General features: G+C 33.7%; 2 protein-coding genes across 5 annotated transcripts in view; one reads left to right on the top strand and one right to left on the bottom strand.

The window, feature by feature from the left end:
• The window catches only part of LOC105568280 (TOX high mobility group box family member 3-like), an 84563-nt gene extending 71430 nt beyond the window's left edge, over positions 1 to 13133 (top strand). For all 4 annotated transcript variants that reach the window (XM_012023812.1, XM_012023811.1, XM_012023814.1 and 1 more), the window contains 8 exons: positions 760 to 875; positions 7298 to 7625; positions 8561 to 8679; positions 9544 to 9679; positions 9851 to 10174; positions 10509 to 10598; positions 11737 to 12020; positions 12242 to 13133. In XM_012023812.1, coding sequence (XP_011879202.1) covers positions 760 to 875; positions 7298 to 7625; positions 8561 to 8679; positions 9544 to 9679; positions 9851 to 10174; positions 10509 to 10598; positions 11737 to 12020; positions 12242 to 12308 — 1464 coding nt within the window. In that variant the 3' untranslated portion in view covers positions 12309 to 13133. The remainder of the gene's footprint in view (positions 1 to 759; positions 876 to 7297; positions 7626 to 8560; positions 8680 to 9543; positions 9680 to 9850; positions 10175 to 10508; positions 10599 to 11736; positions 12021 to 12241) is intronic.
• Positions 13134 to 17102: 3969 nt separating this feature from the next.
• On the bottom strand, positions 17103 to 19598 carry LOC105568277. Its single transcript, XM_012023807.1, has 3 exons — positions 19441 to 19598; positions 18378 to 18499; positions 17103 to 18298 (listed from the first exon to the last, which is right to left on the bottom strand). The coding sequence occupies exons 2-3, from the start codon at positions 18466 to 18468 to the stop codon at positions 18111 to 18113; spliced, it is 279 nt and encodes a 92-aa protein (XP_011879197.1). The 5' UTR covers positions 18469 to 18499; positions 19441 to 19598; the 3' UTR covers positions 17103 to 18110.
• Positions 19599 to 22052: the final 2454 nt, after the last annotated feature.

The raw sequence follows: 22052 nt of genomic DNA, 5'->3' as shown, positions 1-22052 counted from the left end.
TAATAAAGTAGTTGAAGCACACTATTAAATTATTTATTATAACCCGATAACAATTTCATAAAATTTTATAATGAAAAAATGTTTAGATGTCAATATCTCTTAAACAAAGCGTTTACGGACATGTCTCCAGAGGAAAGTTTTTTCTTGTTTTGAGGTCCTAAGTTCATATTTTAAGTTAGGACATTTAACCCTGAAACACCCTGTATATATATATATATATATATATATATATATATATATATATATATGCAGATACATGCGACTTGAAAAAGAAAACGCGAAAAAAAAGAACGATGTCAGAATGATGTATCAGCCATTTAACAACTTCCGCATTCGGGCGTTATTCATGTAACGTTCAAGACATTATTTTTAGACGCACGCTCATCGTTTCGTCCCTCTCGTTTCGACCTCGAGATAAAAAGAGATAAAGAGATGTTGAAACGCGCAGTAAAAATTCCATGAACTTCATCAACGAGAAAAGCCTCGAGGGAAATAATTAATTCTCGCGTAATATTCTTTCACAGCAAGACATTATTTTCAAGGATCTTCTTATAATTATAGTATTTATATTAATATTATGATAAAAAAGTGAATACTCTGAATAATTGCGAGGCTACGTCGCTTCATACTTCATGATGCCCACCCAAGATTGAGCGATCAAGAAATTGATCCGATTGCAATTAAGAATTTTTTCTAAGCTATGTAACTTTCTTATGTACGGATTAATGTATTACTCGCGCTTTTTACATATACTTGTAGATAATGCAAGGTAGCGGTATGCAACAATCACCGGACGGTCTTAGTCTGGACGCTAGTGGATATCAGCAACAGCTCTATTTACAGCAAGAGCATTCGATGCAACCGATCAATGTCAGGTGAGTACGACTCAATTCTTCAAGTTACCGTTAATGTTAACGGTATAAATTAGACCTTGATTTTGTGCACTGAATTCATGCACTTTTCAACCGCGTATCTATACAAGTATACGTACAATAATTTATGACGAAGGCAAAATAAAATGCGGAAAAAGCTCGTAATCAGATTCTAGCTCGTGACTTTGTAAATTAAGGACAACAGCGAGATGAGGAGTGCGGCGATAATTGAAAGAAATTCGAGAAAGAGGGGGACAGGGAAGAAGAGGGAGGAAAGGGGAGATAGAAGGGGGGGGAGAGAGAGAGAGAGTTTTAAAATGTCATGCTTTCCTTATTCTTCGAGCTCGAATGGAGCTCGAACGGAATTCGAACAGATGGCAATGATCAGAAGATACATGGCCTGAGGCGTAACAAAGCAAGATTAATGAACATCGAACACTCTTGGCTATCTTATATGATCGTTGAACGATGCCAATGACACTATGAAAGCACTCGACTCGCTTACTCCGCGACTAGAAATCATTCCGCTACGATTGAGCATCATTACCCCATTAAGACACGTAAGGCTTTGTTTTCCATGAAAAGGAAGGCCGTGTCTATTAAAATTGATACGTGGGAATAAGCGAGAGCCCGAAATTACGTTTCTTCTCCCCAGCACCGAGTCGGTTTTGCAACGTTAATAACAATTTACACGTTAACTTCGGGAAACTCGGCGAAATTCTGCGAATGGAAAATTATTGAATTAGCGATATACACTCTCTTATACGTAGTATATACAGCAAACATCGCGCAAACCGTCGCGGCGTACCGTTTGCATAACTCCAAATTATGGAAATTCGGCTTATCTCGTTACTGCGCACTGTCCTACAGCAATTTGAGTAAAGCCAATTTTGATCGTTGCTGCACAGTGTGTAGCGCGATCAGAGATCGAGATCTCGTTCATTTGTACGTTATTCTTGTGAAAAGTCGACTTGCACCATATTTTTTCCAGAAGGAAGATAAGTTAACTTACTACTTCATAAGTTTGCCAAGTTGGACAATGAAAAGAGCGTTCAAAGAACCCACCAAAAATGTTTTCCAATTTTTCTAGCGTGACTCTCGATTCCCCTTTCACACTGAATAGACAGCAAGATGGCGACCATCGTGAATAGCGACGATTATGACTCCGATTTAACTGACTTTTATGATAATATGGAAAAAAACGGAACTTTTACATACGGCATAAGTTTTTATTTCGCTAATTTGTCGGTTACTATGTATTAAACAATCGCTTTTCTCAAAATGGAGATGTTTTGACTTGCATCTTGCACGGAGGCTCTCAATTATTCCCATAAGGATGCACTGACTGTGCAATCTCACACAAGTTATTTCAATTTAAAATTGATATGAAGTTCTCTTCTTTTGAGGGTAAAGATATGCGCATATCTTTACCTTCGAAAAATAGAAAGTGCGCACTACATTATGTGCTCGTATCGTGTAAAGGACTTCAATAATACTAATTACCATGATATATGGCTTTAGAAATAAATATATTTGCAAATTTTATGATCGTCGGCCCAAAACTTTTGAATGTGTATTTCAAAACGTTCTATATATTAGTAATATTTAAGGTATAACAGATATCGAATGAGATACCGAGAGCCGGTTTCGCCCACGTCGTTTGACTTCAGCTTCATTCGTTCTTCGTCTCTTTCCAACGGTTACTTCAGAAAGAGACACACATGAATTAAACTAAGATTAAAGTTAAGCGACGTTTGGTGAAACCGGACCTGAGGGTCATTTTAACCAAACTCTGGTTAAAGCTAAATCGACGATTAACTTTTAGTATTGCGGCATTTCTCCTAACAAGGGGTCTTTCTCTCTCTTCCTTTCTAATACAAAATGTGTTTTTATTGTTTCGTCATGTCGGCAACTCTGTTGGCCGAATTAATCAATAATTAATTAGAGTTTGATCGAAGTAGCCTTTAAAAACGCATAAAAATACAAAATCTAAATAAATTTGTAATTGACATTTTTCTAGCACTTTGTCATAATCGTTTTCGAAATTTTACATTTTTTAATTAATAACTCGGCAATAACGGGTTAATGAATAAACTTTTTTTAGAAACGTTTCTTAGTATTTGATTTACTCGCAAACGAGGAATATCGACTGATCTCTTTCGCAATGTCGTGTCTCAATTTTACATAATTTCCGGTTTTTCTATTTAAACACTCGTTCTGGTCCTAAATGAGTGTTCAAGCAGAAAAACCGAAAATTGCGTAAAATCGAAATACGACCTTGCGAAAGAGATCGGTCATATTGCCAACGTTGCCCTCTTACAATTCTCTTGATAATAGTGGGAATATGCTGCTACTTCGTAAGAATTCGTGCAAAATTAAAAGTTAAACAACTCGTGAACCAGTTAAGGAATCGGCTTTATTTTTTTTTATTTAGCTTTTAGCCTTTACACGCGTATTCAGATAAGAAATACAAACGATCTATTAAATTTTCATGGGAAATTTCAATGTTAGAACGTTAGCACCGGTGCGTCCTTAATCCCGCAATGTTCAAGTTGATACAGGGAAGTCATATATTTTCGTTTTGTCGTAGCAGCGGGCGAGGTAGAGGCAAGGTTGACATCGTGATATATGCATGTGCGTTAGGTGTGATTCCAATGGAAATCCGTTGCGTTAAGAGTTAAGCAAACCGTATCATTCCGTAATAGACTGGAACTTAATCAGCGAGAGATCGGAGGAGTCGGTGCGCGATTCCTGCCTTTGTTTCTCCAACAATATTTTCTACACAATGTTTCATATTACTTCTCACCGCCGTTAGAATTATGTCTTCTCGCGGGACGAAGCGTTCCTCTCTTTGTTCTAGGCGAAACGAAGGAAACTCGTCCGTTGTATACGAACGAATGAATGTATACGCGCGTACATGTACGCGTATGTACGTGCGTGTCTGCATGCCTGCGTGCCTGCGTGCACGCACATCTATGCAAGAAGTAACTGAGGCTATGATTTACCGTGTATTAAAGCCTACCGAGTAACGTTCGTGAGAACCTGCCATTACGTGCCCTTACAAACCGCAATTTAGAACATCGAAATTTTTTTACCGAGCAAACATTCCCGATATATGAGAGATGACAGTGCGATGACTCCCTCGGCCCTTCACCCTTCGCCCACAGGCACCGCGGAATATCGAGCGGGCGTATTTTACTATTTAAATTATATACTGTAATCAATTTGATTAGAGAGAGGTAAATATGTTGGGTAAAAGTTCGATCTAAGCGCACGCTATCGACGCTGCCCGGTGCACCGTGAATCGAAGCGGACGTACTGAGTGTCCGGTAACCGCCGGATCACCTCTGTGAAGTTGGCACCTCATGTCTCAAAAAAAAAAAAAAATTTTCAGTTCTGAATGCACCCCGAAGAGTTCTAGAGTTACTTATCAATTTTAAAAATAGTTCTGGCGAATTAACCTAAAAAATTTAAATTTGAAACTTGGGGATGCTAACTTCACAAAATGAAATCTCGAAATCAGCGATAACACTAAAAGTATTGGAAATATTTAATTTTGCCATTAGGATTTCCTTTAGAACTCTTGAGGGGCTACCCAGAACTCCCAACAGAACTGCTGGAACTGTTAAAAAATTTTCCTCCTTCGGGACTTGGAAATTTTTCGAACCGAAGTATAAAAAATCGCGAGAACTTTTGAACTTTTTATTCGTCGGTCGTAGCAAATTATTATATACAAGCTATAAAAAATGTTAAGAATCAAAATTTTCGAGAACTATTAAGGTTCAAAGGACTACGGACCGACGAATAAAAAGTTCTCGCGATTTTTCGTCCTTCGGTTCGAAAAATTTCCAAGTCCCGAAGGAGGAAAATTTTTTAACAGTTCCAGCAGTTCTATTGGGGAGTTCTGGGTAGCCCCTCAAGAGTTCTAAAGGAAATCCTAATGGCAAAGTTAAATATTTCCAATACTTTTAGTGTTATCGCTGATTTCGAGATTTTATTTCGTGAAGTTGGCATCCCCAAGTTTCAAATTTAACTTTTTTAGGTTAATTCGAACTATTTTTTAAATTGATAAGGAACTCTAGAACTCTTCGGGGTGCATTCAGAACTGAAAAAAAAAGATTTTTTGAGACAAGAGATGCCAACTTCACAGAGGTCACCGGATCGCCACTCGTGAGACATTGGAAGGAGCGATGTGTAATTAGCAGCAACGAATAGTTGCTTATAAAAATTTCCCCCCCCCCCCTCCCAATACTTTACTCGCGCGCGTAGCAACGGTAACCACTGGCTAACTCTTCTCGCTGAATCTTGCGGACGCACGCAGATTGAAACGTTTCTCACTATTTCACTTATTTACAAACGAAGTTGCAGAATATTGTCAACGTTGCCTCCTTATAATTCTCGTTATAATAGCGGGAATATGCTACCACTCCGCTAAGAAATCATGCAAAGTTAAAGAACTCGTGAACCAGTTAAGGAATCGGCTTTTATATTGACAGATTGACGGATCTTCAATAATTAATAACTCATTATTTATTGCCTTATAATCGCAAAACCGTGCAGGACTTGTTTCCTCGGTTCAACCCGTATTCTGTCTGCTCGCGAAAGGTGGTCCGGTAGTTACCGGACACCCTGTATATATCGCCAATAGTTATCTAAGCGCAATTATCTTGTGCATAACGTGACGCATAGGCCACCAATAGCTACGCTCTTATGCAGAATGTTGTATCGTGTAGCTGACGCAACCTTATAGACAGATCGATAGATAGTATTAGCAACAAGTATCGTACAAATGGCTATTGAGGCACAGTAAAAATACTGTTCATACAACGATAACCCACCGCTGTTTACGTATTAGAATTAGTAATTTCTAGAAGATTAAACTCGATCATTATACGAAAACAATGCCTAACTAAGGCGAACGCTTCAATATCTTTTTCAACGAATTTTCTTCTTAAATCGATCTTATGATTTTACACTACCGGTAACTACCGGTCGACAGTTGAAATTCAGAATGTCCATTACACGAAATGCGAGTCGCATTATGCATTATAATCGAACAGACTTTTATTATTTTGTGCCGAAATAAAAAATAATATTAAATGTTTGAAGTTCTACGAAAAATATATTTTTTTTAATAAAAAATTTATTAGATCCCCTTTTCCGTCACTCTTAATCACCTTTTTATTAATCTCGGTACTGTAGCTGCAAATTTAATTATTTTGTCTGACAAAAGACTTTCCCACTCATCTTCTAAAGTAGCTTAATTTTGGAAAAAGGTTTTATCACCGTAGTTTATTTTTTAAATTAAATAATACTATATTAACTATGCACTTACAAAGCTAAATGGCTATTTATACTTTAAAATTAAAAAAAATATTAAATAAGGTATGAAAACGGGCTTTTTAGTGCTTCACTGGAATATTTTTAAATTTTTATATGTGACTTTAAAACATGTGATCGACATATATCTTTATATTCCTTTTTCTCAGCTTTATTATCCTTTCTCTCACCAATTCAACATATTCGAATCATCTTTCTTCTTATTCTGTTTTCTTGTATGTGACTATATTTTAATTGCTACTATTTTTTCAGCTTTCCTCTTTAATTTTAATTATATTTAGAAAAGGTGAATTCTTTACAACTTTGCTCTTGAAATTTTTTATAAATTTATTTTATCCAGCAATCAAATCATAGTCTCTTTTGAGATATTTATTTTCTAATGTGATTAAACAGAACAGGTAAAAGATAAAAAATCTGATTTTATGGAAGAGTTTCAAAAAGGTTTCGATGTTTTTGTGCAACAACTTGTAGATCCCTTGGAGAAAGAAGAAGTAAAAACATTAGGAATCTTCGAGTTGAAGTCAGAAGGAGGACAAAAAGAAAATGATATTAGATAAGCCGTAAATCCTCCAACGCTGACGCAGCACCCACTCATATCTCAAAAGTTATCTAATTTGCATTAATGAAGATAATGAAGATATTCTGACTGTATATATATCACGTCATACGTATTCATTTCCTTCCGTTGAATTCGAATTGCATTCGCAATGCGCATCTTTGCCAAAGGCCGATTTCCACTATGGTTATCGTTGCGCGAATTTACGAGCTTAAGTCACGCAAACTTTTAACATTGCATATGAAGGAGCGTTCGCAAACAATTTCCTTTTCTCCTTGATGCCCGAAAATCACAAGGTAGCTAGCACAATAGCATTAAAAATTTATGATTACTTCACGGTAGAGATCTCAAAAAGCTTCAGCTCCAACGAGTAGACACGAGATGAATTAACAATATTCGCATTAGAATTAGATGTTCTAAATTTACAATTTTCATGTACGAGCAAATTTTATCTCTTAATGCCGCAATTACATACTTTCGACATATAATTATTTTTTCTAACCGAAACTTCTTTTTCGTTTGCTTACAGCTCGGCATATGGCAACTCGCAAGGTTCGTACGCGACAATGAGTTCCCCACGCCAGCAACAACACAGCGGACAACAATTGCTGATGTTGCAACAGCAGCAGCAGCAGCAACAGGTGCAGCAGATGCAGCATATGCAGTATATGCATTCTCAGCAGCAGCAGCAGCAACTGCAGCAGCAGCAGCAGCAGCAACAACAACAACAAATGCAGTACAGAAGTCCTACCGGAGGCAGTCCGACTGCTATGCAAGCCAATAATATCCCAGAGACGAATAACAACACTACGACCAGTGAAGATAGTGATGATAGCACTCCACATTCTGGTGGAATGGTGAGTCAAATCGCGCATAATATCTGTGCAATGTCTTTGTTCGAGTAATTTGTCTCACAAATAGTTGTCTAAGATGTTGAGACTAAACGATTACGATAAAAATGACGAAAACTTTTGGAATCTAAATAGATTCTGTAGATTTTATCATAAAAAATTCTGTCAAAGTTTGAGACTGTTTAGGAAGCTCGTTACATCAAATAATCAAATTACATGTAGTCTTATGGAGAATGGAAGAAAACTTATTATACCTCAGTGAAAAATGATGAAAATAATATGAAATTTTGCAAGTAGAACGAATAAAACTACATAATTTTTCATACCAATTTTTAAACTTCACTAGGAGACTCGTTTTTTTTAGTTAATAGTTTTACCAAACAACTTAAAAAATTTCTCGATATACCGAAAAGTGGCAATATTGCAGCAACCTCAGAGTGGCCGCAAGTTTGAAAATGTATTATTGAAATATACCTCACTAGTTTGCAATTTGTGTACAAAGAAAATATGAAGTCATGACATAACTTTTGAAAGTGATTGTACACAAGCAACTTAACTTTTAACAGGTAAAACTATACCTCTACCGTCTCAACATACTTAGAATCTATTTGTAAGTTAATAATATACCATACGTTTTTTACCGCATAAAGCAAAAATATATAATTCACAAAAATTAAAACTCGACATAAAACCCAACCCGATAAAAATACAAAATTTACTTCTTTCGTGTCGTATATGTATATATTTTATCTGTTTATTATACACATCGGTGTATATCAGTCACTATTTATATACTTTTTAAACGCTAATAACACACGTTATATGTGAATATTGCATGGACAATACTGTTTATAGCAATAGAAATTAATAATTTTTCCAAAATAATTTTGGGTTTATTAAAAGACATTCCAAGTGTTCTTTAAATGTCTTTTCCTATCCAGATTGCTATGGTCAAACGTGAGCCACCGTCGCCAGAACCAGCTGACGTTGGAGCGAAGAATCAAAGAAAAACGAAGCCACAGAAGAAAAAGAAGAAGAGAGATCCTAACGAGCCACAGAAGTAAGTAACAATATTTCGAGCTTTATGAAGTAATAAAAAAGTCTGAAATATCCGGCTTTTTTTTTTAAGAGGTTGGCAAAAATGATATTGTTTCAACGTTTCTTCCACCTTCCTTCTTGTCTAGTAATAATAGAACAAGTATCGCTAATTTTATTTTTTGATATCGCAGCAAATTTTGATAAACAAAATATATTTTAGTTCCGTTAGTATTAACTCGTATTCATATACGATAAATATAAATAGGTACATAGTCAGCACACAGAACTGAAGCTATATTAGGTCAATGTGTTATGTCTACATTCGTAATAGTTTCACATTAACGGTATGAATTATTACTGCTGTAAATTACCAGCCGTCATTATTGTTGTAAATGTAGGACTACACTACCACCACCACAATATAGAATATGTTAGAATAAGCAGAATGACAAATGAAGGAAAAGAACGAGACTCGTCATAGCAAATAGAACGAAGTAGAGAGAGGGGGGAAAAGAAAAGGGAGGGATGTGGAGAGAGAAAAAAATATTATTCTAATATTTTTCAATTAGAAATAAAACATATCGATATTCCTATCAAAACGGTGACGATATAAAGATTCATTAGAAACAGGAGAAATAATTAAAAATAATTGAGAGCATTATAGGGATAATAAATTAAAATTGATCATATTCTCAAGACATTGTCGAATTTAAATGATTACAATACTTGTAGCAATTGTTGTCTCTTTAATATTTGAAACATTTTCTCCCATTATGATAATTGCGATACTAATGTGTGTAAAAACGCTATAATACATTTCTAAAAATTGTAATCTCTTTAAACGTAATCGTTTGTCATAAAACTTATGCTGGTTATTGATTTTCAGACCCGTATCAGCATACGCCCTTTTCTTCAGAGATACTCAGGCAGTAATTAAGGGAAAACATCCAAATGCTAGCTTTGGAGAAGTATCAAAAATCGTTGCGTCAATGTGGGATGCGTTAGACATTGAACATAAAAATGTAAGTATTTAAGATCTGTATAATCTTATGTATTTCTATTATTCACTTAATGATTATAGAATCAAGTATCGTTTCCAGCGATTGTGGCAAATGCTACTTAATATAATTGTATACTCGACTAATTTTAATACCATCAGTATTGAGTATAAAAAAGTATAAATTTTTATATAGTATTATAAAAAGAAAACCGAGGCAGCTAAGAAGGAATATTTGAAAGCTCTTGCGGCATACAGAGCATCTCTGGTGAGCAAAGGTGCAGGTGAAAATGAACAAAAACAGCAAACACAACAGCCACAACAACAAATGCAATATAGCGGGTACACAAGCTATGCCAACAATACTCCGCCAGGAAATGTTACATATCAAGTTTATAGCCCTCAGCATCAACCTTCGTCACCTCAACAGCAGCATCAGCAACAACAACAGCAGCAACAAATGGCTGTTAATAAAAAGTCACCCCATCATTTAGCTATGCAAGGAAATCCTCAACAACAAGTATGATTTAGTAAATATGCAATAGAATTTTCGAAAAAATCAAACATGACAAAGACAAGCATAATTGAACATAACATAATCTAATTTCCTTGAAATTGAAATTATAATCTAATTGTATACTTGTTTTGCAAATAAAATTAAACTATAATTTCGTTTATTATATAATAATATATAATAAGTAAAACATTGATTGTATTATGTATAAAAACTAATATATGAAGGCACTCATTTTGTTTTTCTGATTCTAAATAATTCATAATCCAGTAATGCAAGTCAAGATAAAAAATATGAACAAAATTCCAGCCAAGAACATAAATATTCTTATTTTTTATAGGGTTTAATGGGCAATGTAATGGCACCACCGCACATAACACAACAACAGCAGCATATGCAACAGCAGATTTCACAACAGCAATACATGCAGGTTAATATATGATCTTCTTTCTCATTTGTTATTCAATACAGTTGGTGGCGATCATGGTGCAAAGAGATGTATGCTGCTGCAATAAGCCAAAATTCCGAGTTTAAATCCAACCAAAAATCGTTGGTTTCTGTTCGATCGCTCCCTTTCAGAAGTGGTAATCGAGAGTATCTTGCAATACATATCGTTTTTGAGGCCTTAATGCTCAAATTGAACATATATGTATTCAACGAAAAATTTATTTTATTTAATATCTATATTCGAATTTTGGAAAATAAAATTTAAATTCATAATTAAGACTATTTTTTAAGTTTTATAGACTTACATTTGTATTTTATCTTATTCATTGAAATTTACAAAAATATATTTTGATTGCATTTTATTAATTTTATTTAAATATTTAATGACTTACATACAAATATAAATGTAAATGTAATAGAGTTATGGGAATGTTTTCTGTTAATTACTAATTAGTTATAATACATATATGTGCAAAAAAGTATTTTAATTAAAATGTATGCTATGCATTAGTAACAAATTTGAGCATCTTCTTCTGAATATCCAACAGATGATTCCTTCTACATATCTAATAAATGAACTGTCCGCAATAAACCAGTAGATCGACAACAAATTTGATGAAAAATTGGTATACAATTGATATTAATTTTATCCACATTAAGCTCATGTTTTGTTGATAAAATGTACAACATAACTCGATAGCAAATTAGCAGGAAAAATTAAGCAGAATGTCGAACATAGATTTTACTCCATTTTTACTGTTAATTTATCTAGCAAGTATATCAAAGTCTATCTGATTTTTATTTGATTGTTGATTTGACATCATATTTTAAGGATAAACTTTGCTACATTTCAGTCAGCATTCTATCAATAATATTGTATAACAGATTTTGTATAAAATCTAGTAGTTTTTTTATTAACACCTTGCAGAGTTTGTTTTCAACATACTGAGTTGCACAATAGGTTTCAGTACATAATTTATTGTTATAATATTAGAGTAAGTTCAATTTCAAATAATACTTTCTAAATATTGTAATAATTTTACTTTGAGCTGTGGATCAAATGTACTTTTGTGTGTATCTATGTATGTTTTTATACTGAAAAATATTGATAACATTTATAGGTGCCTCAACAACAGCAAGTACAACAGGTACAAGTGCAGCAGCAACAGCAGCAACAAATAATACATACAAGTCCACCTAGAGCAGAATTTATAAAATCTGAAGATTTATCGATAAAGTCTGAAACTTTATCTAGTTCTTCGTCGCCAGTAAATCCTTCACAAGTGGCTATGACAGGACAAGGACCACCACCTTGTATACATCAGGGTTGTCCCAATCCTGCTATATCCAATAATGAATGGGAGGATGAATATTGCAGCAACGAGTGTGTGGTCAGCCATTGCAGGTTAGCAAGAATATTATGTTTCCGTATCATATATTAATTCGTACATTTTATACATATAAAGAAATATATCAAATGAACAAAGTTTATTGCATTTTAGTCTTTGCTCTATGATTGATTGTGATATATTTCTAATTCACAGAGGTTTTTCTTGTATGTCTATTTTCTAACTTTTCTTTATCCTGTATTTACATCCTTATTTATATCTTTATTATATATTTCAGAGATGTATTTAACACATGGGTGTCTTCAAATCAAAATCCTCAACAAAACTATTCTACAGTTAAATAAGTGTTCTACAAGAGATGAACTGCAACAACTATTCAATGGCCTCACAGCTTAAGGCCCGTTGTTAATCTGTAAAGTAAAATATTTAAATGGATGTATATACATAAGCTGGTGAACGACAACTTTTTAAAGTGTCAAGACTATTCATACAACAACAGAGATACAGCATTAGAGAAGTTGACGGATAATTTGAAATGTGAATGGTAATAGCATACAGATGTGTTCTGTATGTGCATGCGTGTCAGCGAGAGAATAACAGGAGAAAGAAAAATAATGGTGAAATAAAGATAAAATTGTTTCTTTTTAGGAAAAGAAGTTAGAATGTATATTGAAAAGCCTTATCCAAAAACTTATTACTCTGGCCAAAGGTCTTTGTTTGTAAGGAGTGTATTACGACTTGCGTAATTTAAATAAGTGCATTTATTTACACTTATGAGAAGTCAAATGACAGCAAACTTTTTTACATTCTCTAATACTCCTTACTGACAGACAAAGCGTGCCAATTGTACAGGCATTGTTTCTTTTTTAACGTCATATAGTGTTGCAGTTTTTTAAAGTTCACCGAACAAGGACTAGTTTTCTTTTTAATTGAATTATCTCAACTGTGTTTCTCTGAACTTTACATTTGTTACTTTGATATAGTCAACAAATAACAGTACAAGCAGATAAAAGCAGTATAAAACGTATAAATAAGTGCACTACGTTTAATGTGTGTTTCGTTCATGCTGTGAGAACAATTATGATTAGATAAAAAGAGGACTTATATAGCAAACTGACATGCCATGGTAATTATCATGATTTATTTCAATATATAATATTTAAGAATAACAATTATATCTGTTAATTAATAAATGTTTCTTAATTAGGCATATATTTTTAATTGCTGGTAATTATAAATATCTTGTTTAAACTACATACATATATTATACTTATATTGCAAGAATGAAAAAATAAAAATATGGAATTACACACACGTACACACATACACGCGCGCGCGCGCACAATAAAACTCCTGTATAACACGAAAGATGTATACTGTGTTATATGAATCTATGTTGTACGAGTCACATAAGCTATATATAGATTTTGTATGTATGTGGAAACATTTATATATGTATATATATCTTTTTAGTAAGTCCTTTCATCTTTTATATATTTATCTTTTTCACATATACATACACACACGCACGCGCACGTGTATATAGAACGTTCCACATCAAATAGGAGAAGTGTGTGGACAAAATTCATTAAATCGAAATAAGATGTTCGGAAGCTTAAAACTTTCATTTTCATATGTAGTTCAAGAAAAAGAAGGTCTTTTGAAAAAATCAAACCAGCAACCAAACATTTCAATGTCTTTAACAAGTTTTTCATCTACTCCAGTCGCCATATTGGAACGGCCGTTTTTATTTATAAAAAAAACCTTTTTCTTAAACTACATTTGAAAACGAAAATTTTAAGTCCTCGAATATCTTATTTTGACTTAATAAATTTTGCCCCCATGCTTGTCCCACTTGACGTGGAACGTCCCACATACATACACATAAGATGGAAGGGTTTATTATAAAGAATATAAAATAAATAATCTTTTTTCCAATGTTTGTCTGTTATTTTATAACTTGAAAAGTCATCTGTTTCGTCTCTATTATTGGTGTTGTTTAAAAGTGTTTAAAGGCTTCTTGCGTTTTCAGGAACTAATTCTTTTTGTTACTTCCCAAAATTTCTTTTATTTCAAAATGAAGAGACAATCTTGTAATATTTTCTCAATTTTTTTTCACTGTGCTATATGAGCATTGCCACAATTTTTCTGTCATGTTATATAGGGGTCTGCTGTATACATATGCTATATACATATAATGTGTGTGTGTGTGTGTGTGTCTGTGTGTGTTTTATATAATATGTATGTACATATACATTATATGATACATGTGATGCATATAATGTATATTCTGTGTACATATATACACAGCGTTTGTAATCATTTTTGCAATATGATTATAATTCATTACATGTAATTTCTAAAGTAAAAATTTTAAATTTTAGTCTTTTTTTATCTCTTGGATGATGCATCACAAATATCATTTTTTTTTATGAACAGAAGAAATTGTATTTATTTTGTAATACATTCTGATCTCTTGTGTTCTTTCCGCAAAGTTTATTATTCCGTCTTTCTTCGTACAACATGGAATACAATCGACTGATAAACACATGCAAAGCATCCATAAACATATAATACTGTTTCCACAAATAAATATACTATAATATTATTAGTCCATCACAGTTATAGAAGTTAAGTACTATGCATTTAGATTAGGCCCATATGAGTAAAACGGGATTTAATTACACAATTTATTTTTATATTGATATTACAACAACCAATGGATAATATGATACAGTTTTCATATATAAAATTTCATACAATACCCCAAAAGAACGTGACGTCAGAATGATATTGACAGCAGTTGCAAATCCAATATTTTTTTAAACACATATTAATATTACATCACATAAAATTGTTTCCATTTGTTCTTTTAATTATGTCTCCTCTCTGTTATTGCTTTGCAATAATGTATTGGCTATAAATACGGCTAAGATAAATATGACTGCAATGGTCTAATACAAATAGTCGCCATGTTATATAATAAATCATGGAGAAATTATCTCAAAATTTTTCAAATATATGAAAAAAAACAATGTCTATCCCCCCCGGAATTCTTAAATCCGATAAACTTTGAAAATTTATGTCATTGCGATACAACAAGTTGCAGAATATTACGCAAAATATATATCAAGAACAATAATATATGAATGTTGTATATATGAATATATACATATATGGATATGGATATATCGTATATACATACATATTATCGTTCTTGAATTGCAAAGATCTGATAATTAGATATCTATGTCCTCTGATTGAGATGCACTTGTGACGTAGGCCTTGAAATAAATCTGTATGATATAAAGAATTTTATGTATAAAAACAAAGAACTACATCCATATTAAATTTATTAGCAATTTCGCATGCAGATATGCAAACTGTTAGGTAATGCATCCCTCTGATAAGATTTTTGTTCAAATTTCGTTCTTTCTTTCATTATATGAATTATCAAATGTTTTAAATATCTTTACTATATTGTTTAATATCCTTGTAAATATATAACTATTCTATAGATTTATAAATTGTAATGTGAACATAATATAGAAACTGTATTATATAAAAATAAATAATACAATTGTGGTATATTATAAAGATACATATACATACATGTCTGCGTGCATACACAAGCGTGCACGCATACCACGTACACACGCACGCGCACACACAGACACACACACTCACACAACATAAAAAGATAGTTATACTTAATCATTTCAATAAAATAGGATATTAATTATCCAAACAGAGCCCATTTAGATAATGGGACTGTACAAATATGTCTATGAAGTAAAAAAGCAAGTAACGTTGAGGAATAATACTAAAAAAAAATCTTTGATTATTCAACTGTAAGGCACAGAAATTTGCATAAAAGTATAAGCATAAAATGCTTCAACTAATGAAACTCTCGGCATAATTCACCGACGCAATTTCATAGAATTTATACTATTTGTTCTGTTGTTCGAGACATTTATTTTTAATGCTTATTTTTCTATATAAATTTCTGTGCAGTGGGCTCACAATGTTTGAAACAAAAAAAAACAAAAGCGTAATTTTTGCAACATCGATCATAATCATATAAATCTGTATCAGAAAGAAATTTAGAAAGTATCAAGCATGTGTACTGTAGCGCTAGCCCTATACATCAAATGCTAATATATTATGGTAATTTCCAATAAATTTATGTTAAATTTTTATTGTTTTATGTACAAAGATATGATTAAACGATTTCAGTCCCGAAGCTATAGTTACACAAATATTTATCTCCTCTCATATCCTTGTACCTAAAAAGATTAAATATTTAGAATTATAAAATCACCTAATAGTAACAAAATTTGAAAATTATGATGAATCGTTAAGACATGAAAATGTGAATAAGATATAACTAATTTGATAAAACAATACGTTTTATTAATGAAAATTTTGTTATTTTTAGTTAAGGACATGTAATATACAACCGAGAATGTACATTTCAAAACTCATAATTGACTTTTGAGGAAATGAAAGAGGAGACAATTCTGAGACGAAAATTCTTATGTCACATTTCTCTCCGGTCATTATTCATTGAGGTATTTAACAATATAACTTATCATTATTCATTGAATTAATTAATAATAAGTTGATCAATTCCGTTCACGCAATCCGAGTCGGACAGCAATATCGACGCCCCACTCAACGCCCATATCACCATATATTATTTGATTTGATTGTTATTACTTTGTTTTTAAATAAATTCATGTGTCATTAATTTTAACAGGTCCCGTTGAGTCAGCATTGCAGTGTGCACGAGATTAATCGATTCAATTGTTAAATAACTTGGTGAATAACTTGGGGCCCGTATGCTGAACCCTCTTTTATCGATAAAAGAGGGTTCGGAATACGGGCCTTAGTGAATAACTTATTGTTAGTGAGCGAGGAAAAAAGTAACACAAAAACTTTTATCTCAAAATTGTATCCTCTTTTACCCCCTCAAAGGTCAATTATGAATTTTAGGATACCTTGTACATACATATTTTACCTTTTGGAACTTTACTCAAAATATTTCGATATCACAGAGTTTTAGAACAACCTGTTTCTGACAAAAGTTGTTTAATTCGAGGGGAGGACTTATTTCTAATAATAATTACAATCGTGTATAACTTTTGCATGAGAAAAATATATATTTATTATAATATTCTAGAACAAAAGTAACTTTCCAGTGAACAACATTAACAATGAGAGGAAGACCTCTTTAAGAAATCTTTTCGAAGACCAGTTAAAAATGACATTCCTATATGTTATCTCTTTATACAATGTCTTTCAAGAAAGCTCTTTATATATTATTTATATCTGTTTAAAGTTACCCTGTCAAAATTTCTGCTGGAGGAACATGCGGCACTTTCTCATAAGAAAACCGCGTACGTAATATTATAAATTCATACACCTGCATGAAATTCTTTATCTCTTCTCTACTATTAAAGTGAGCTCCTTTACTACGAGCTCTTATTGCACAGGGTATTATTTTACATGTTTTTGTAATAAAAGATTTATATTTTTACGAACTTTATATATGAAGTGCCATAAATAGCAATTTTTAACTTTTTTTAAATTTTTATATAAGAAATCAAATTTTAAATGTCATTTACATGATCATATATATAATGTCTTTTTCTCTTTCAAACCTGAGTACTTAAAGAGCTCTTTTTGTTATTATATTGCTCACTGGGTGTGCTCATCAATCCTTTTACTGCGAACATTATATACATATATATATATGCAATGGCATTGAATATAAACTAGCAGTAACAATATATGTGTATACAAATGTGCGTGTGCTGAGACAAGTTTTGTGCTCCGGTAAGTAATGTAATTGCCATAATAACGGACGTGCGACTATGTACAGCAATTATGTACTCTTCTCCTAATAATGCATCGCAGTAAAAGGATTAATAAATGTATTTGGCTAATGCGGATATTTAATTAATAAGAATAAAATTTATCAATGTTGTTGGTTACAGAATTTATGTCAGAGTAAAGCTGGTAATAAAATAAATTACATACATTTTTTTTTTTCATAAATTCACTAAGTACTTTTTGTATTTCTAGTTGGCTATTTTTGTTGATAGTTTAATTTAACAATTAAACTACTATTATAATATTCAGCATCATGGTTCATTCTCATCATGCAAAACGTGTTTCTTTACCATATGGTATATCATTCCTGCTGTCAATATACCTACTGCTGTTCCTTGTGCAGCAACTCGGAGATTTATTAAATATAACTGTGTAGATATTTTTCTGTTCTTAAAAGCATAGGCACCATAGCCACAGATACCTGCTAAACTTATCAAACCTGTTTAGACAGTAACATATGCATTATATATTAATGACAAGTATTTATATTTTTATATGCTTTATATAAGTTCACGTACTTGCAACAAGAAATGGTGACTTTCGTCCCTTTTGTAAAAGTTTCTCCGACAAAGTTTGATCGATTATTGTGTCATCGTCGATAGTAGCCATTTTTTTAAAGAAAATAGCGATATCTGCTAACCTGAAAATTAATTAATTCTAGATCAGCTTAATTATAAAAATGCATAAATTACAGACTTTGAAGATAAGTTATTTCCAAAAAGTTTATCTCGCAGGTAAACTTTGCTTATCTATCCCTTTTATAGATTTCATCACTTCTGTTAAATTTAAAAGTTTCTTGATAATGGAATTTAAAATATTCTATTTATATCATAATATTATAAATTTATCTTTATTTACACACACACACCCACACACAGAAATGTCTCTTGTAACTAATAACTGCAAATTAGTCCTATCTGAGAAGAACATAACTGATATTACATCATAATGTTTCATAATATTTCACTAATTATATATTTTTATATCTTTCTCTTTTTTTTCGTATTACTCAAGTCAAAATTGAAAATCTATCTATAAATTCTTGGGATAAAAGTTTACACAATATTAATGAAAAATAAAACAATTTGATGTTGGCTTTCATTAAAACGGTCACGAGATATGACTATTGATCACGCGTACTTGGCTGATTCAAGATTATCGAAGTGATTAATGACCTTGTCAATTTTTGTTTCACATTTCTCTCGGCGTTATGCAGTTAAAAATCAATAGCTGTTACCATATTATCTGACAAGAATAAAAACACTAAAAACAAATTATTTAATTCAAATAATTTTGTTATCTTGCGTTATTACAATATTACTTCGATAATATCACTTAACCTAAATCTAAACCCATATAAATCTTAATGCATAAAAAGTTTAAACGTAAATATAAATTTTAGTTTTTCTATCACGACTAACATTGAATTGCACGTTAATGTATATTTTTCTTGTGTGTTAGTTTCTCCTTATTAATTTACCGTTTAAGTAAGAGTTTCTCATAATTATCCGCTATAAAAATATGAATATTATATATTGGGAAAAAAAAATATATATCAAGCTTTTCGGAAGCCTTGCTCACCTATGTACACTCCGATAATTGTATCGATGAAATAGGTGCTAGGAAATACTGAGAGATAAATGATAACCTCCACACGAACGTGCGTGATTGAGTGACAAATCTCATAGACCATATGTGGGCGCTGAGCCGCTGATGCGCATGTGTAATACTACGTTCCGTAACATGGATTACATGGTATTCGTATATTATCTATATAGTTCATGTTACATATAGTGTATAGGTAAGGGTACGTTTCCACTGAGCGCGTCGCGTATCGCGTCACATAGGCTTCGTTTACACATGCACTTAATATACGCATATCACATAGTAACAAATAGTAAATAACTAGTAAATTGGTTTGGTCATTGGCTGATATCCGTTGAAATACACAATTTGATTGGCGTATCAAGTGCACGATGTAAATCATGCCATAAACAGGATAAACTTTTCGGAAATAACTTATCTTCAAAGTCTGTAATCTATGCATGTTTTATAATTAAGCTGATCTAGAATCGATTTATAATTAATTGTTTTATAATTAAGCTGATCTAGAATTGATCAATTTTTAGATTAGCAGATATCGCTATTTTCTTTTAAAAAAATGGTTACTATCGACGATGACACAATAATAGATCAAACTTTGTCGGAGAAAGTTTTACAAAAGGGATGAAAGTCACCATTTCTTGTTGCAAAAACGTGAACTTATATAAATAAGCATATAAAAATATAAATACTTGTCATTAATATATAATGCATATGTTACTGTCTAAACAGGTTTGATAAGTTTAGCAGGTATCTGTGGCTATGGTGCCTATGCTTTTAAGAACAGAGAAACATCTACCTAGTTATATTTAATAAATCTCCGAGTTATTGCACAAGGAACAGCTGTAGGGTGCACGACAGAAGGAATAATATATAATATGGTAGCCTATCAGATCAAACTTTGTCGGCGAAATTGTTAAGTTTTGTGTCCACGAACCGTGCCCCAGTTCTAGTCCCGAGAAATGTGTGGTCAATCAACTTGCAGCTTTGCCGTAAAAGATACAAGTAATTTACGGTCTTAACCTCGATTTATAAGATAGGCTTAACTTCTCACTCACCGGTACGACGCAGAGCAGTAAAATTGCGACGCCTCATCGTCCTGCAACGCACAAATGGAAAATTCAAATTAATACACTTGAAGGATGCAACATTAAGAAAAAAAGCTAATAATGTTTCACGAAATACACGCGAATACCATTATTCGCGGTACATTTCAACTACCGTGAATAACGACTGTATAATTTCCGGAAGGAAATGTTCCGCGAACGTAAATTTTCGTAGAACACACAAAACATTCCTTTTCTACTTCGTACGCACACATGTATCGGCCGGTACTCGCATGAGTCGTTCGAACGGGCGCGAATCAAGTAAAGGAAAAGGAGAACAAAACAATCTGCGAGATGGAGTTGACATGAGAATAATGTATAGGCAATTATATATTCACCTGAGGATTACTGCGCTGTCGCCCGATGCCTCTAGGCCGCCGCCTCCTCTCAGAATCCTCCAACTGGCACTGGTACAACACAACACTCGCGAAAGCGGAGATAATTACGATCGCGTCGCGTCACTCCCGACGTTATTCGTCGCGGCCTCCATTGCAACGAGAGCAACCCAGTGAGAAATGATTCGTCGATCGACGTCGAAATGAAGTCGAATCGACGTCAATTCGACGGTGTCGATGTCGATTCGACGTCGTTTCGACGTCGATTGACGAATCATTTCTCACTGGGAAGAGCCGCGATCGCGGAGATACGATCGATGGCGTCGCGCAAATTGGCGGGAACGTTTCGGCGAAGAGGGCCGCGCTTTTCCCGAGAAGAGAGACCGAATGCGGGCGTGAACGGGGGATTTCGCGCGAACGTTTCTCTCGCCGCGCGTCACGCGTGAAATTGTACATACGCGCGCGAGAAGATAACGAATTGAAGCTCGGTGTATTCGCGTCGCACGAAGATGCGGCAGCGCCGCGGCGACGGTGCAAGAGATTCCGGCGCCTCGCGAAATACGCGTCTCTACTCGATCGTCGACGCACGAGTGTGGAATCTACGACGCGACTGCTAAACGTGATTAGTATCAAACTCACTGCCGTTGTACGCGCCTTCGTGAAATTCGTCGCGATGACGGTCGGCGCGGAAGAGCGATCCACTGCGTATCCGCGGGGCGGCTTGTACCAACATGGCGCCGGATCCCGGCGGCACTGCGCGGTACTACACTAGTCAAATCAACGACGCGCGACGATTGCACATCGCTTCTCACTTGGGCTGCGTTCAGAAACGCCACCCGAATGCACCGGTGTATCATTTTATCCTTGTTTAACATACGGCGAGCAACAAGGATAGAATGATGCGCTGGGGTACCCGGGTGGTGTTTCTGAACGCAGCCTTGGATATAGCGCACTGAAAGAAACGCGTAAAGTCACACGTTGGCGAGAATTCGACACTCATAGTTCTCGTCTATACTCAATTCACGTCGAACGAACACCAAACACGAATGGTAGACGACGATTCGGCGGTTCGCTTCCCGTATCTCGAGCAAAGCGATAAATCAGACCTCTTAAGCCTCGTTTACATAGAAAGCCTCGTCACAGTATAACC

This window comes from Vollenhovia emeryi, unplaced genomic scaffold (genome assembly GCF_000949405.1).
Source record: "Vollenhovia emeryi isolate VEMERY1.0 unplaced genomic scaffold, V.emery_V1.0 DF939130.1, whole genome shotgun sequence".
Taxonomy (NCBI): domain Eukaryota; kingdom Metazoa; phylum Arthropoda; class Insecta; order Hymenoptera; family Formicidae; genus Vollenhovia; species Vollenhovia emeryi.
This window is presented reverse-complemented; position numbering and strand designations above follow the sequence as displayed.

Coding starts and splice junctions, on each gene's coding strand:
- LOC105568277 (XM_012023807.1), bottom strand. CDS start 18,468: ATGGCTACTATCGACGATGACACAATAATCGATCAAACTTTGTCGGAG. Junction 18,299..18,377: donor GTCACCATTTCTTGTTGCAA/GTACGTGAACTT, acceptor CTGTCTAAACAG/GTTTGATAAGTTTAGCAGGT.